This window comes from Pelobates fuscus, chromosome 3 (assembly GCF_036172605.1).
Source record: "Pelobates fuscus isolate aPelFus1 chromosome 3, aPelFus1.pri, whole genome shotgun sequence".
Taxonomy (NCBI): domain Eukaryota; kingdom Metazoa; phylum Chordata; class Amphibia; order Anura; family Pelobatidae; genus Pelobates; species Pelobates fuscus.
Window position 1 is genome coordinate 387,622,452 of NC_086319.1, and position 16,590 is coordinate 387,639,041.

At 45.6% G+C, this 16,590-nt stretch overlaps 1 protein-coding gene across 2 annotated transcripts in view; it reads right to left on the bottom strand.

Annotated features, from left to right (window-relative positions):
• Nucleotides 1–2,165: 2,165 nt before the first annotated feature.
• The window catches only part of LOC134603560 (complement C3-like), a 104,592-nt gene continuing 90,167 nt past the window's right edge, over nucleotides 2,166–16,590 (bottom strand). For both annotated transcript variants that reach the window (XM_063449652.1, XM_063449651.1), the window contains 2 exons: nucleotides 8,519–8,654; nucleotides 2,166–2,668 (listed from right to left, as the gene is read on the bottom strand). In XM_063449652.1, the coding sequence (XP_063305722.1) occupies nucleotides 2,530–2,668; nucleotides 8,519–8,654 (275 nt within the window). In that variant the 3' untranslated portion in view covers nucleotides 2,166–2,529. The remainder of the gene's footprint in view (nucleotides 2,669–8,518; nucleotides 8,655–16,590) is intronic.

Below are 16,590 nucleotides of genomic sequence, written 5' to 3' on the forward strand. Positions count from 1 at the left end.
TAGAGGTGATTACATTGGTTCCCCGAACATCAGCCGAGGCTTGATGAAGGGGTGAAACTGACATTTATTTATTGTCACAAATCCCAAGTATTTATACCAACATTCCCATCAAGGGGTCATCAACAGAAACAATGTAATCTCATCTCTCTTGAGTCTTGCACCAGGTGCCAGTGCGGCTTGAGCATGCTTGGTCACAATTTACATTGCTTGAGTAAGCCCATCATAGTTCATATGTTATTGTGTTCAGCTCCTCAGAACATAAACAAATAACAGTATTTATTACCATACACAATATATTAGACTGTATTATAAGGGAATAATTATGTACGAACTGTCAAAAATCAAAATAGCAGCCAACCAAGAAAAATAATATAAAGAATGCATATGAGTGCGAAGTGTTATTTTTGCCCGATTTGCAAAAATGTTTATTTAACTGCGTTGGAACTTGCAGGGAACTAGATGTGTTATAGCATTGGATTTGGGAGAGAACAAAAAAAAAAAAAAGGAAATGAAATGAAAAAAGGGAACTGAAATTTGAAATGGAGTTTCAAGCCGAGCTGACTTTATATAGACTGGAAAAGATGACGATGTGTATGACTACACTTTCAATGGAAACTGAAGTTTATTGGTATTGTGTGGAAAAACTAATGTTGAAAATCCAAAAAGATGAAATGGACGGGCTCACTGTCTGACTGTCTTTTATCTATCATGCCAACCAATGAAACATAGAATCAAATGAAAAAATAATACAACAATTTCTAAATCATTTCTATGAACATGTTTCCACTTTAGTGTCCACTGTAGATTCCTCCTTTGAAATTCCACAACATTTTTTTTCCTGGAATACACAGCTTGGCACTAATCTGAAGATGTAACGGGCCGCAAGCCACTGCGACATTTATCTCACACTTTGCATAATCTGTTCCCCGCCTCCCTCTGCTTTCACCCTCCTTTTATATAACGACACTGGTTAATTGTTTCATGTGGTTTCTTGAGGAGTTAATCTTTTTTTTGTATGCGCAGCTTTTCATGGCGAAACGCCGCACATACAGACTCCAGGCACCATGACCATTTTAAGTCACTGAAGTATTCTAGGTGCCCGGACTAAGCCTTTAATTGTAACACTGTATATGCTGCATATGGAGAACACTTGTGTGGTATTGTTTTTAGAAATTAGAATGTCGACTTATACTTCTATTTGTATTATGTAATGCCAGTTCGATATTACAGTGGAGCCTCGGAACTCGAATTTAATCCGTTCCAGAAGGCTGTATGAGAACAGATTTGTTCTAAAGCCGAATCAAAATTCTCCATAAGAATTAATGTAAATTCAATCAATCTGTTCCAGACACTCAAAAGTACAGCATTTTAACACACACTTTACAGTTTAATAAAATCTTAAATGCATAAAACCATACAGAAAAACAATAAACACAATGTAAATGAAATAAAAATTTAACTTCACTTTACCTCTCAGCTCTGTTTGCCGACAGAATGGAGCTCTATTCGCTGACAGAATGGATCTCGGTTCGCTTTGTCTAATGCTAAGAGGCCGATGCGTCGTACCAACGAGGTTCCAAAACGGTACCAACAAGGTTAATGCTGTGTGATTTTGTTCTTATACCGAGTTTTGTTCTAAAACCGAGACATTTTTTTCTCAAATATTTTCTTCGAATACAGAATAGTTTGAGTAGGGGAGCATTCCAGAACCGAGGTTCCACTGTATATCTATGTGAACATTTTGTATTTTGTGAAAGAGTGGTTCTCTCACAAGACTTTCTAAATAAAAAAAACTTACTTTCAAAAATATATATCGTAGTCTGGTCAGCTGGGACTGCGGTGGAACGAACTGGTTGGAAACCTTTCAATTCTCTCTGCCACATGTTGTTATTTCTCCTTACTATGAAGCAGTTGATTTGACGAGGCAATGAAGTAATGTAGGTGTAACTAGCCCCCCCCCTCAACTGCTCCGGCAAGAAACTTAGCAGAACAGTAATATGACATGTGCAATTATAAGCTGAGCGCATTCAGAGAGATGAATTCTCACTTGCGCTGAATTGCTAAAGGCTCGCCATATATTACAGCAAGATACCATTTAATACGAGCTGGCTACATTAAAATACGAATTGAATTACCACAGAGACCGATAGGAATAAAATAAGACCTTGGTAAACTAAGAGTTTATTTATAGAGTAAAAATAAAGCACAAGTGGTTTGATCTGGTTTAAGTCTGGATTACAGACAACTTCAGGTTCTTAAAAGAATGTCATCCATTTCCGCAATATAACAGAGAGCACTTTGCCTGTACAATCACCGCTCCCCATTTATTCTGTGCTAATCGCACGTTATTCTAAAATATAAAGTTATATACAAGTATGATCGCTACATACAATGTCTCATGTTTCATTCTTTAAACCTCATTGGGCAGGTTTGCCCGTGCCATGAAATAAAAGATCACTATGTGACTGTGGGATTTAATGCATGATCCAAGCTGTAGAATGACCAACATCCGATTTAACATAGCAGCACTTAGGTCATGCAACCAGTCAGGACCAACGTGTCACTGAACTTGAAGATTTCTTCACAGTAGTTCGATTTTGACTTTGCACATTCTTCATTCGTTGGTATTTCCTCAATCCAAGTCCCGCCATTGATTACATAGGATTTCCTAAAGAAGATTAATACACTGGTTATATAGATACAGATACATTTGTGTTCCTGCATGTATTCGCTCAAACAGGTACATTCTTCCTTTTCACGTGTCACTTCTAACCATCTTATTCACACCTAGCTTGTCCACACTTGTCAGGCCTCACGAGAAAGTCCCATTGTTTCTGGTGTTTGTTATTTTTCTTTATTAGATAAATAAAGGAGATGTGAAGATTCCAGTGTTGGGGTATAAAACCATACCAATGTTGGAGTGCAGCAATGATGTGCTGACTGTGGGAAATAGTACGTAATTACGGGTTAGGAGGCATTAGGGTGAAGGTTTAGGTAGAATTTAGGATTTAAGGTTAGGTTTAGAGATATTAAATATTGATGGTCAGGGCTACAGTTTAAAAGGAACACTATAGTTTTCAAAGCACTGTTTATGTCCCCAGCCTCCCTCTCCTTAATGATAAAATTAGATTTTATTGACCTTTTTTCCCAGCACCACTACGGTATAGCTGCACCTGGCCCTGCTGCGCTTCACCTCCGTGGCTGAGATCATTAAACTTGATGCTCTCAGCTGATCCAATGCTTCCCAATAGGAAAGCATTGGGTGGCTATTGTGCCTGTGCGGCAAAATTACTTGCTGCGACAATCAGCATCTCCTCATAGAGATGCATGGAATCAATGCATCTCTATGAGGAGCATTCAGTGTCTCCATGCAGAGTTTGGAAACACTGAACGCTAGTGCTGCACATTGTGCAGCACAGGCCCAGGAAGCACATCTAGTGGTCGTCTGAGTGACTACCACTAGAGGTGTTACTAGGCAGTGTTTACATTAAAAAGCATACATGGACAAGCTTTAGATACCTGAACAACTAAATTACCCTGTAGTTTTTCTGGTGACCATAGTGTCCATTTAAAGATATTAGTGTTAAGATAAGAGGTCAGTGTAGTGGGTAGATTTGCAGAGTTATTTACAAAAGTGAGTATCAAAGTGATTTCAAAGTGTTTAAAATATTAGGCCAAAATAGCTGAATTTAAAACATAGCTAACTTAGAGAATTTTTCCAATTTGGCTATTGTGGCCTTAAAGGGACACTCCACTGCTCAAATACAAAATAAATAAAAAATCACTGATTAGCAGTTACACCCCAAATAAAAACTTGCCTGCATTTACTGATGCATTTTTTTCATTGGGGTATATTTAAAATAAGCTTCCTTTACAAGCTCTTCCATTTTAACCCCTCCTATACTTTCTGTGGCTGTCCAATAACAGACTTCCTTATGCAGCTCAATGAGAAGTGTTTCTAAGTCAGGTGCTCTGGGCATTTGCTGCCTCTTGAGGTCAGCTGCATTGAGCTAACAAAACCAGGAAGTAACATTACCTGTTGTCTGCTTGAAAGCCAAGGGGGTGTAACCAGGCAAATTTATAAAAGTGTATATTTCTATTGAAATCTGCACTGTTTGCAAAATGAAAAAAAAAAGAGGACACATTCTTCAGACATTAAGCTTTTCAGCAAGCTAAAGTTGTTCTGTTGGTCTGGAGTGACCCTTTAAAATGAAAATTCACTTTGAATTTGCAATTTAATAAGTAATCCTGAAAGTGATTGGTAACTGAAGGGTTAAACACCATTTCTATGCTTGCCTCAACTGTGACCACCTAAAAAGACAGCAAAAAAATATGCGCTGGCAAAACATCCTAGGCCACAGCTGGTAGAGCAAGTGGCTCCCTGCATTTATAGGATCAGTTCAGATGCGATATCATTTCACAATGACCCAAATTTCTGGGATTTGTATGACATTAGGACTTTGGCACATTCAAACAGTAGTCTACAAATATGCATTTCGGTTGCCTTTTGTAAAAAAACGTAAAATAAAAAAAAAAAAGCAAGAAATATGTGGATTTTCATTAGCTGCTGATTCCAGTTCTTCAGCTAATTACATGAAAAATGTTATGGCTAGAAAATATTTGTGTAAATCTGCATATCTGAAATAATGTGGTGTAAGTGCAACTAAACCCCCCTCACCCTCTCCAGCCAAATACTTAGCAGAACAGTGATATGACGTGAGTGTTCATCACTTCCCGAGAGCAATCACAGAGACTGCAGAGGGACTACAGCAGGATACAATTTAACAAAAGCTGGTCACATTAAATTAAGAATGTGTTTGCCACAAAGACGGATATTGTTTTTTTATTTGCAGCTGTTAATTATACACTTTAAGAACATTTTTCTTTATTACTTTTTGGTCATTTTGTTTTTCTGAAACTCCTTCCTTTTCCCATGAACTCATTTTGCACATGTGGATGGATTTAATTTATTTTTTACAAAAATAACTCTCCTAGCCAATTATTTTTGGCTTTTATATTTTTGCTGCCTTCCATTCACGCTAACATGACTTGCCTCTTACAAACATTACATAAATATATAATCACAGACTTTAAAACTAGTAGCATGCCCTCCTCACAAGTTACACAGACTCATTCATAAATTGCCATATATGAGCCTAACACACTTACACAAATACACACACTAGAACACACATACACATGTATGTAGACACAAACCAGTACACAGAAGCAGACTAGTATAAATACAAAGATGCACAATAGAACACATAGAAGGACACACACGTGTACACATATGCAAACTAGCTTACAAATATAAACACACAGACACACATAGCTTGCACACAGAGACACACAATTGCATACATCCATAGATATCCATAAGCATGGACACCTGTAGATATATGCAAACAGACATAAATCAACACTAATAACACACATAGACACACGCACATACATACAAATAGTATAACTTATACTTATTTTCTCTACAGCTTAACCGTGTCATTCCTCCCATCTCCTAACTCTTTTTTTTAGATGAGGTGAGAGGGATGTGTCCCGGTGTCTGTGTATTAGGAGGAGGTGAGAGGGATGTGTCCAGGTGTCTGTGGATTAGGAGGAGGTGAGAGGGATATGTTCCGGTGTCTGTGTATTAGGAGGAGGTGAGAGGGATGTGTCCAGGTGTCTGTGGATTAGGAGGAGGTGAGAGGGATATGTTCCGGTGTCTGTGTATTAGGAGGAGGTGAGAGGTTTGTGTCCCGGTGTCTGTGTATTAGGAGGAGGTGAGAGGGATGTGTCCCGGTGTCTATGCATTAGGAGGAGGTGAGAGGGATGTGTCCCGGTGTCTGTGTATTAGGAGGAGGTGAGAGGGATGTGTCCCGGTGTCTGTGTATTAGGAGGAGGTGAGAGGGATGTGTCCCGGTGTCTGTGTATTAGGAGGAGGTGAGAGGGATGTGTCCCGGTGTCTGTGTATTAGGAGGAGGTGAGAGGGACGTGTCCCGTATCTCTGTGTTAGGAGGAGGTGAGAGGGATGTGTCCAGGTGAGAGGGATGTGTATCTCTGTGTTAGGAGGAGGTGAGAGGGATGTGTCCAGGTGTCTGTGGATTAGGAGGAGGTGAGAGGGATATGTTCCGGTGTCTGTGTATTAGGAGGAGGTGAGAGGTTTGTGTCCCGGTGTCTGTGTATTAGGAGGAGGTGAGAGGGATGTGTCCCGGTGTCTATGCATTAGGAGGAGGTGAGAGGGATGTGTCCCGGTGTCTGTGTATTAGGAGGAGGTGAGAGGGATGTGTCCCGGTGTCTATGCATTAGGAGGAGGTGAGAGGGATGTGTCCCGGTGTCTATGCATTAGGAGGAGGTGAGAGGGATGTGTCCCGGTGTCTGTGTATTAGGAGGAGGTGAGAGGGATGTGTCCCGGTGTCTGTGTATTAGGAGGAGGTGAGAGGGACGTGTCCCGTATCTCTGTGTTAGGAGGAGGTGAGAGGGATGTGTCCCGTATCTCTGTGTTAGGAGGAGGTGAGAGGGATGTGTCCCGTATCTCTGTGTTAGGAGGAGGTGAGAGGGACGTGTCCCGTATCTCTGTGTTAGGAGGAGGTGAGAGCAGTGGCGGATCCAGAGCCTGATCTCGGGAGGGGCACTTGTAGATTATTTAAATAAATAATCCAGACACAATAACCACTACAGCTCAGTGTAGTGGTTATAGTGCCAATAATGCCAAGACCCCCTCCCAGAGTAAGTAGTCAAACTGTTTAAGAACTGTTTGACAACTTACCTGAGGTCCTCTGGGAAATGGGGCTGTAGTAGGGCAGAGGAGCAGTGGAATGTGTGAGTGGTGCAATGTGTGAGGGGTGCAGTGTGTGTGTGTGTGTGAGGGGGACAGTGTATTAGCAGTGTGTGTGTGAAGGTTGCAGTGTGTACGTGAGGGCGGCAGTATATGTCAGGGGTGCAGTGTGTGTGTGGATCAGTATGTGTGTGTGACAGTTACAGTGTGTGTGTGTATTGCAGTGTATGTGTGGGGCAATGTATGTGTGTGGGGGCAATGTGTTTATGGGGGCAGTGTGTGTATGTAGGGGCAATGTGTGTGTATGGGGGGCAGTGTATGTGTATATGGGGGCAATGTGTTTATGGGGGGCAGGGGCAATGTGTGTATATGGGGGCAGGGGCAATGTGTGTGTATATGGGGGGCAGGGGCAATGTGTGTATGTATGGGGGCAGGGGCAATGTGTATGTGTGTGTATATGGGGGGCAGGGGCAATGTGTGTATGTATGGGGGGCAGGGGCAATGTGTGTGTATATGGGGGGCAGGGGCAATGTGTGTGTGTATGGGGGGCAGGGGCAATGTGTGTGTGTGTATGGGGGGCAGGGGCAATGTGTGTGTGTATGGGGGGCAGGGGCAATGAGTGTGTGTATGGGGGGCAGGGGCAATGTGTGTGTATATGGGGGGCAGGGGCAATGTGTGTGTATATGGGGGGCAGGGGCAATGTGTGTGTATATGGGGGGCAGGGGCAATGTGTGTGTGTGTGTGTGTATGGGGGGCAGGGGCAATGTGTGTGTATATGGGGGGCAGGGGCAATGTGTGTGTATATGGGGGGCAGGGGCAATGTGTGTGTATATGGGGGGCAGGGGCAATGTGTGTGTATATGGGGGGCAGGGGCAATGTGTGTGTGTATGGGGGGCAGGGGCAATGTGTGTGTATATGGGGGGCAGGGGCAATGTGTGTATGGGGGGCAGGGGCAATGTGTGTGTGTGTGTGTATGGGGGGCAGGGGCAATGTGTGTGTATGGGGGGCAGGGGCAATGTGTGTGTGTATGGGGGGCAGGGGCAATGTGTGTGTGTATGGGGGGCAGGGGCAATGTGTGTGTGTGTGTGTGTGTATGGGGGGCAGGGGCAATGTGTGTGTATGGGGGGCAGGGGCAATGTGTGTGTGTGATAAGAAGGATTTTTTTTTAATGTGTGTGTGTTTTTTTTTTAATTTAATTAAATAAATGTTATGTCCCCCCTCCCTTCTTACCTTTACTGGGAGGAAGGGGGACATCTTTCTTTCCCTGGTGGTCCAGTGGGGTTCATTGGTGGTCCCAGTGGTAGGACTGAACTCTAGCCCGCGCTCCAGGGCTAGAGTTCACTCTCGCGAGATTTGGAGTGGTAACCGCGGCAACGCTACAAATCTAATAGCTCCCGGGTCCTCTCTCCCTCCCCTGCCGGTCGGCTGTCAGTAATGTGCCTGCGGACCGGGGAGGGAGATCACTGTTCTCCCTCCCCGGTCCGCAGGCACATTGCAGGGCTGGCACTTGGGCAATGTCAGCCCTGCATTAGCCGGCAGGGGAGAATCTCGGGGGGGGGGGGCAATTGCCCCGTTGCCCCCCCCCTGGATCCGCCACTGGGTGAGAGGGATGTGTCCCGTATCTCTGTGTTAGGAGGATGTGATATGGTGTTTTCTGATAATATTAACACTCTACACAAAGTACTACATTTAAGACAGGGTAGCAATGATGTAATAATTAAACAATATCCTGACGATACTCACTGATTTTTCATTTCCCATATATCCTCACTGCGCCCCCATAGAATGTAGGTACGACCAAGGTTCAATTTCAAGGAGTCTCTGCAGCCCCGATGACTGAAAAAGTCTCTCCTGCTGCCTTCTTTTAATTCATCTGTACCTGTGGGATTGAAAATAAAGGATTTGTGGGTGTCTGGGATCTGGATATAGCAATGGATGGAAAGATTGGCATTAAGCAGAATTAGAAGCAAAGCTTACTCCTTTTGCTTGTTTTGTTACAATTGAATCAGGTTCACGTAAAACAGTGAAACTCTCAGGCTCGTGGATGATAATCTAAAGGGACAATCTATTTGGGGTTCAGACCATACGGAGGAGTGGTTCGGCTCATTTCATCCATCGATAGGTCATGGAAATTAGCAGGCTTTTCCCTACACATGGGCAGGTTCAATATTCACTATCAGGTAATTCACCAATGTGTGGAATGTTTACAGGGTTATTCGCCAATGTGTGGAATGTTTACAGGGTTCTTCACCAATGTGTGGGATGTTTACAGGGTTCTTCACCAATGTGTGGAATGTTTACAGGGTTCTTCACCAATGTGTGGGATGTTTACAGGGTTCTTCACCAATGTGTGGGATGTTTACAGGGTTCTTCACCAATATGTGGGATGTTTACAGGGTTCTTCACCAATGTGTGGGATGTTTACAGGGTTCTTCACCAATATGTGGGGTGTTTACAGGGTTCTTCACCAATGTGTGGGATGTTTACAGGGTTCTTCACCAGTGTGGAATGTTTACAGGGTTATTCGCCAACGTGTGGAATGTTTACAGGGTTATTCACCAATGTGTGGAATGTTTACAGGGCTATTCACCAATGTGTGGAATGTTTAGGTTTCAATGTAAATTTAAATTTTAGGTTAAGGACCCACATTTGTATATATTCTCTCAGCCGTCTATGTTTTCAGTTGGTTTGTTTGAGATTTGTAGATCAATACTTGTTCAGTAACTCAGTGGATGGAAAGGCAAAGGCCTTATATACAATGTATACAATAAAGATACAATAAAAATAAACATTAACTAGAAGCACATAACTTTTCCAGTATGTCTGCTAGATCCACTAGTATTGTTTACTGGACAGTGTTACGGACCGTTTCAGCATAAAAGGGGAAAAATTCCGTTTAGGCGATAATCCCCTTTTCACAAAAAGGCACAGCTACTGTAAAAGCACCAAAACTCACGAATTTGGATATAGGTGAATACATCAAACTCCCGAACTGCATACCAGGGAATAAGATAGCACTCCAAACTGGAACCTCAGGAATAGCTGCTAGCAGACGAACAGGAAAAGCAGACATCAGCTTACACTCCTAGCAATCAATCTTCCAGCAGCATACAGTGAATCCCCCCAAGAACGAGACAAGTCTCCGTGTTGAAGGTCAAGCAGTGGTCTGTTTATTCAGGGCTACCTGCCCCTGTATTTATGCAGGTCTCCCACCTGGTGGACACTCCCCTAGGGGACCAGATGGAAGACTGAAACAGCAGACAGACATGTATCATTTTCGAACACACAGCCACAATACTTTCCCACCATGCATCTTGGTTTCCTCCTCCCTGCCCTGGAGATAATTAATGAAGTAATTCAATTATCTCCTAAGACAAAGGCCAGACTCCATTATGCACATGGTGACACAGAAACAGACTATCACTTTAAAATACACACAGACACATTTTATACATAAAACACAGACATGTAACATATCCCCAGATAGCTCAGGTCTGGGTGCACATTATTAGGTGAATGGCACCCAGATCACACAAATACATTTTAATTGCCATGGAGCCAAAGTCTTTAATTATACGAACAGGCTCCATGGCAGGCTATCTGGGTTACTACAGTTCACATAAAACATAAAATACCGAATTTCCCTGCATTCACCAAATTCATACGAATGAGAACCAGGGGCTGGAGGTTCAGCGGTGCCTGCACGGAAAAGTGTCCGATTTTGGTGCATGAAAGCCGGGCAGAAAAGTGCTGGCTGCCCGGGGAGCTCCAGAAAACGTGTAACAGCGGCCACACAGTTAACAGGCAATTAACCGCAGCTTCAGGGAGGTAAATTGGCAGCACACTCCAGCTTCTGGGTGGCCAATTAACAACGCCGGCCGGCTTCCCACGGCTCTGGGGAGGTTGGTGAACCGCTGTTTGTTCGGTAGATAGAATCTACCGAACTGCTGTGCAGAAAGGGAGAAATAAATCCTTCTGCACAGTAAAATTAACCCTTTAGCTGCCGGTCCATAATCCAAAGGCAGCAGGCGGGCAACCAGGCTTCTCCAATACAATGTGGCGAGATTGGTTTCGTCACATCTCTCCCCCTTTCCAAAAAGACTAACAGGGTACCTGACCTCCTGCCGGTCAGTGCCCTTGTTAGTCCAGCAGCCCACCCACAAAGCAGAACAAACAGTACAGCACACCCACAATAAATGGTTACTACAACTGGGTAGAGGAGAATCTTGTCCATGTCCAGGTGCCTCACCACGGCTGTGTGGGGGACCGGTAGGCTGCCTTGGTGGGTTGCTGAGTGGGCAGAGACCAGCGGTACTCTGTCCTGGTGCCAGCACTACCACCGGAGTAGTCTGGTTGGAGCCTGGTTGCTGGAGACGGACTGTCTCCCCCTTGGATACACAGCTCTGTCGTGGGGGGGTAGGACCGACCGTCCCTACCCCCTGTGTGGTGAGTGCAGAGACCACGGTCCCATCTGCACCGGTGGGGGGTTTACAGTCTCCCCCTGGTACATTAAGCTGCCGCTGGGGAGAGGGAGTAACAAGCTCCTCTCCCGATATAACACTCTGCCCATTAATGATCCGCCGCTGGGGAGAGGTGGTAACAATCTCCTCTCCCATACATACTTCCAGTCTTTGCGGAGGGAGACCGACTGTCTCTCCTCCCAATACAGAGTCCTGCTGCTGGGGAAAGGAGGCTGGGCTCTCTATTCCCTGCTGGATACTCTGCCGCTGGGGACTGGAGACTGGGCTCCCAATTCCCGGCAAATAACACTGCCGCTGGAGAATGGAGACTGGGCTCCCAATTCCCGGCACATCACACTGCCGCTGGGGAATGGAGACTGGGCTCCCAATTCCCGAAAAATCACGCTGCCGCTGGGGAGGGAGGACACTGCTCTCCTCTCCCTGTATTTCCCACTGCCTTCCTGGCATACCACTATGCTGCTGGGGGGCAGGAACAACTACCTCTGCCCCCTGTAACTCAGCCTGCCGCTGGGGAGGGAGGACGCTGTTCTCCGCTCCCTGCACTTCACACTGCCTTCCTGGCATATCACTCTGCTGCTGGGGGGCAGGAACAACTACCTCTGCCCCCTGTAACTCAGCCTGCCGCTGAGGAGGGAAAACACTGCTCTCCTCTCCCTGCACTTTACACTGCCGCTGGGGAATGGAGACTGGGCTCCCAATTCCCTGCAGGACCGGTGGAGAGACCTCGGTCCCATCTCCACTGGCCACCTGGGGTTCTTCCCAGTAAAACTGTACAATATCTTCCCAGCTGAAGGGGTCTGGATCTGGGTCTGCGCTTCCCTGCTGAGCCTTCCCACTGGAGTAGAACAGATTTTGGTAGCCCTGTTCCAGCTCCATCTCCCGGGTCACCAGGTGGACCAGGTCTTGCTCAATCTTATGAGTGTCGTCCCAGTCATACCTGCTCTCCCTCCACTCAAAGAGATCCTGGAACCGGGTTTGTGTAGCGCTCCCAAACTCAGGCTCTGCAAAAGTCTCCCATAACAAGCCAGGACCATCAAACTCGTCTCCCTCTGGCTTGTCATGCTCGGCTGTCCAGGGCAGGTACTGTCCCCCATACCACCAGAGCGCCTGGTAGGCATCCTCCAGCCATATTTCCTGCCATACTAGGTGTTCCAATTCCCTCACCCATTCCTCCAGGGGCTGCTCTCCCAGGAAGGGCATCCGCAGGGCTACTCGCTTCTGCAACCGCTGCTCTTCCTTGGGGAATCTCCCGTCCTGCTGGTATTCTACCATACCCAGTGCCTGGTACCAGATGCCTTTGCGTACTGCATCTCGTTCGTCCATGTCACCCTCATCGAACTCTACTGCTGGTTCCATGCTGGTGCTGTCAGGGTCGCTGTACTGAGACATGCGTTGCCCTCAAATTGTAAAATCCAGAGCAATGGTGTCTCCTGTAGCTGTCCTTCTGGCTGTAGGAACGATCCCGCCGCTGCCACCAATTGTTACGGACCGTTTCAGCATAAAAGGGGAAAAATCCGTTTAGGCGATAATCCCCTTTTCACAAAAAGGCACAGCTACTGTAAAAGCACCAAAACTCACGAATTTGGATATAGGTGAATACATCAAACTCCCGAACTGCATACCAGGGAATAAGATAGCACTCCAAACTGGAACCTCACGAATAGCTGCTAGCAGACGAACAGGAAAAGCAGACATCAGCTTACACTCCTAGCAATCAATCTTCCAGCAGCATACAGTGAATCCCCCCAAGAACGAGACAAGGCTCCGTGTTGATGGTCAAGCAGTGGTCTGTTTATTCAGGGCTACCTGCCCCTGTATTTATGCAGGTCTCCCACCTGGTGGACACTCCCCTAGGGGACCAGACGGAAGACTGAAACAGCAGACAGACATGTATCATTTTCGAACACACAGCCACAATACTTTCCCACCATGCATCTTGGTTTCCTCCTCCCTGCCCTGGAGATAATTAATGAAGTAATTCAATTATCTCCTAAGACAAAGGCCAGACTCCATTATGCACATGGTGACACAGAAACAGACTATCACTTTAAAATACACACAGACACATTTTATACATAAAAAACAGACATGTAACATATCCCCAGATAGCTCAGGTCTGGGTGCACATTATTAGGTGAATGGCACCCAGATCACACAAATACATTTTAATTGCCATGGAGCCAAAGTCTTTAATTATACGAACAGGCTCCATGGCAGGCTATCTGGGTTACTACAGTTCACATAAAACATAAAATACCGAATTTCCCTGCATTCACCAAATTCATACGAATGAGAACCAGGGGCTGGAGGTTCAGCGGTGCCTGCACGGAAAAGTGTCCGGTTTTGGTGCATGAAAGCCGGGCAGAAAAGTGCTGGCTGCCCGGGGAGCTCCAGAACAGCGCCACCTAGCGGCCGCTAAGTGTAACAGCGGCCACACAGTTAACAGGCAATTAACCGCAGCTTCAGGGAGGTAAATTGGCAGCACACTCCAGCTTCTGGGTGGCCAATTAACAACGCCGGGCGGCTTCCCACGGCTCTGGGGAGGTTGGTGAACAGCTGTTTGTTCTACCGAACTGCTGTGCAGAAAGGGAGAAATAAATCCTTCTGCACAGTAAAATTAACCCTTTAGCTGCCGGTCCATAATCCAAAGGCAGCAGGCGGGCAACCAGGCTTCTCCAATACAATGTGGCGAGATTGGTTTCGTCACATCCAGCAATAGGGAATGCAAACCCTGCAGATAGCTCCTTACAGTAATGTCGGGCTGGACTTTGTCTTAACTGGGCTAGTGCCTACTGGGCCCCAGTAGTCATGGGCCATCTGGGAAGATCAAGTAATATGTCTTTGATTCATAACAGCCATATTAATCAGATAATTATGTAAGCCAGGGGCTCCATGGTTATTTAATGGCTAGCTGGCCGCGGTGTCCTTCCTCCAGTGACCTACTGCTGCTTGTTGGTCATAACTTGAGAGAGTTATAGAGGTCAGAAACCAATTTCAAGAAACTCGTGCAGAGATAAGCACAGTCCTCTATAGCTGCCACACTGCATGACAAACACGAGGATGTGGGGGACACAGAAATTCTGCGGCCAATAAAAGAATGGATCAATAGGATTAGGATGGCCAGCCTGGACGGGTCTGGGGCAATCAGGGACAAATAGTCCCTGAAATTTTACTAGGAAGGATACATTGATATTTATCTTAATTTCATGTATGTCCTGGTGAACATAGACAAAAACAACGATACACATATGACAGACCTCCCAACATTTCAAATATACAAAGAGGGAGTTCCATAGCCCATTCTTTAAAAAAAAAAAAAAGACAACTCCAGAAAATGACAGCATTGACTGCTACAAATTCACAGTCTTGCTATATCAGTTGTATAAGCTTTATATATTTGCGCTTTGTATGCATTGTATTTTTTAAAATACATTTATTGATCAGAACCAGTTGTTTACACAATGTGATATGTACAAAACAAGATAGACCTCCTTTTGGGAGGGATGTGTGTACAAAAAAAGTGTTAAAGTGAATAAACAGCAGCAGCTCTATACACTTGTATAAGTAAAACCTACACCTTTAAGTGGAGTGCTAAAATATATGTGGGAGGGACCACAAGAGATTTAAAAATGGAAGTTTCACAGGACCACACTTACTGCTGACTGAGGAAGCTCTACACGAGTGAAACACGTTTCGGCTACATTCAGGACTTTCATACTGCTACATTTTATTTTATATCCCGTTTTATGTTTAACTGCACAAATAAATGTGATCATTTTTTGAATAGGTCATAATGAAGAGGGGAGAGGATACAGAAAGAAAAAAGGGATGGGGATGAAGGTTGTTCATACATCAAGACATATAGCAAGTGGCATACAAAAACAGGAGAGTGTAAAGTTACAAGGTAAGTTCCACTTAGTGTGTCCATTATTCTGCAGGGGCTTACATATGATTACCAAGCATCACACATAACAGTTACATAATATTGTGTTATTGCTAATCATCACACTAATGCGTTCAATTAAGTATTCTCTAGCGCCACCCTCTGAGGAGGGGAGAGGCAAATGCTTAGTTCACCACCATTAGGCGAACTAAGCATTTGCCTAGGGGTGCCCACCGGGATATTTCTTGGTGGGCTCCCCCTGTTCTGAGCCGCAGCACTGGGCGAGCGGCACTAGAGCCGCCCCCGCTCAGCGCCGGGCTGATCCTCCAGGCGCCCAAAAATGGGGGCACCCGGAGGAACCTTGTCACAGGGCGCCCCCAAAGCTGTCCATTTTTCAGTATGGCAGAACAGACACCTGCTTTCCCTGATGGCAGGTGCCTGCTCTGCCATTGAATGCCAGAGGAGGCAGGCAGGCGGCAGTGTGGGCGTGCGAGGGAGGCTCTTCTTGCAGCTTCCTACTCCTCCCTTGTGCACCCTCTGGAATGCCGGGAGCCGGAATATTACGTAATTCTGGCCCCTGCATACTAAACAGCGTGCTGGAGGAGTGAGGAGCTGCCCCACACTGGAACCCAGGGAGGTAAGGAGGCTGGATGGCTGAGTCTGTGTCAGTGAGTGTGTTTGTGTGTGTTAGTGTCATTCAGTGAGTGAGTGTATGTATGTCAGTGAGTGTGTGTCTGTCAGTGAGTGTTTGTCTGCCTGTGTGTGTGTCTGTCAGTGAGTGAGTGTATGTATGTCAGTAAGTGTGTGTCTGTCAGTGAGTGTCTGCCTGTGTGTGTGTCTGTCAATGAGTGAGTGTATGTATGTCAGTGAGTGTCTGCCTGTGTGTGTGTCTGTCAGTGAGTGTGTGTCTGCCTGTGTGTGTGTCTGTCAGTGAGTGAGTGTATGTATGTCAGTGAGTGTGTGTCTGTCAGTGAGTGTCTGCCTGCGTGTGTGTCTGTCAGTGAGTGAGTGTATGTATGTGAGTGAGTGTCTGTCTGTGTGTGTGTGTCTGTCAGTGAGTGAGTGTATGTATGTCAGTGAGTGTCTGCCTGTGTGTGTGTCTGTCAGTGAGTGTTTGTCTGCCTGTGTGTGTGTCTGTCAGTGAGTGAGTGTATGTATGTCAGTAAGTGTGTGTCTGTCAGTGAGTGTCTGCCTGTGTGTGTGTCTGTCAATGAGTGAGTGTATGTATGTCAGTGAGTGTCTGCCTGTGTGTGTGTCTGTCAGTGAGTGTGTGTCTGCCTGTGTGTGTGTCTGTCAGTGAGTGAGTGTATGTATGTCAGTGAGTGTGTGTCTGTCAGTGAGTGTCTGCCTGCGTGTGTGTCTGTCAGTGAGTGAGTGTATGTATGTGAGTGAGTGTCTGTCTGTGTGTGTTTGTCTGTCAGTGAGTGTGTGAGTGTTTGACTGTCAGGTGG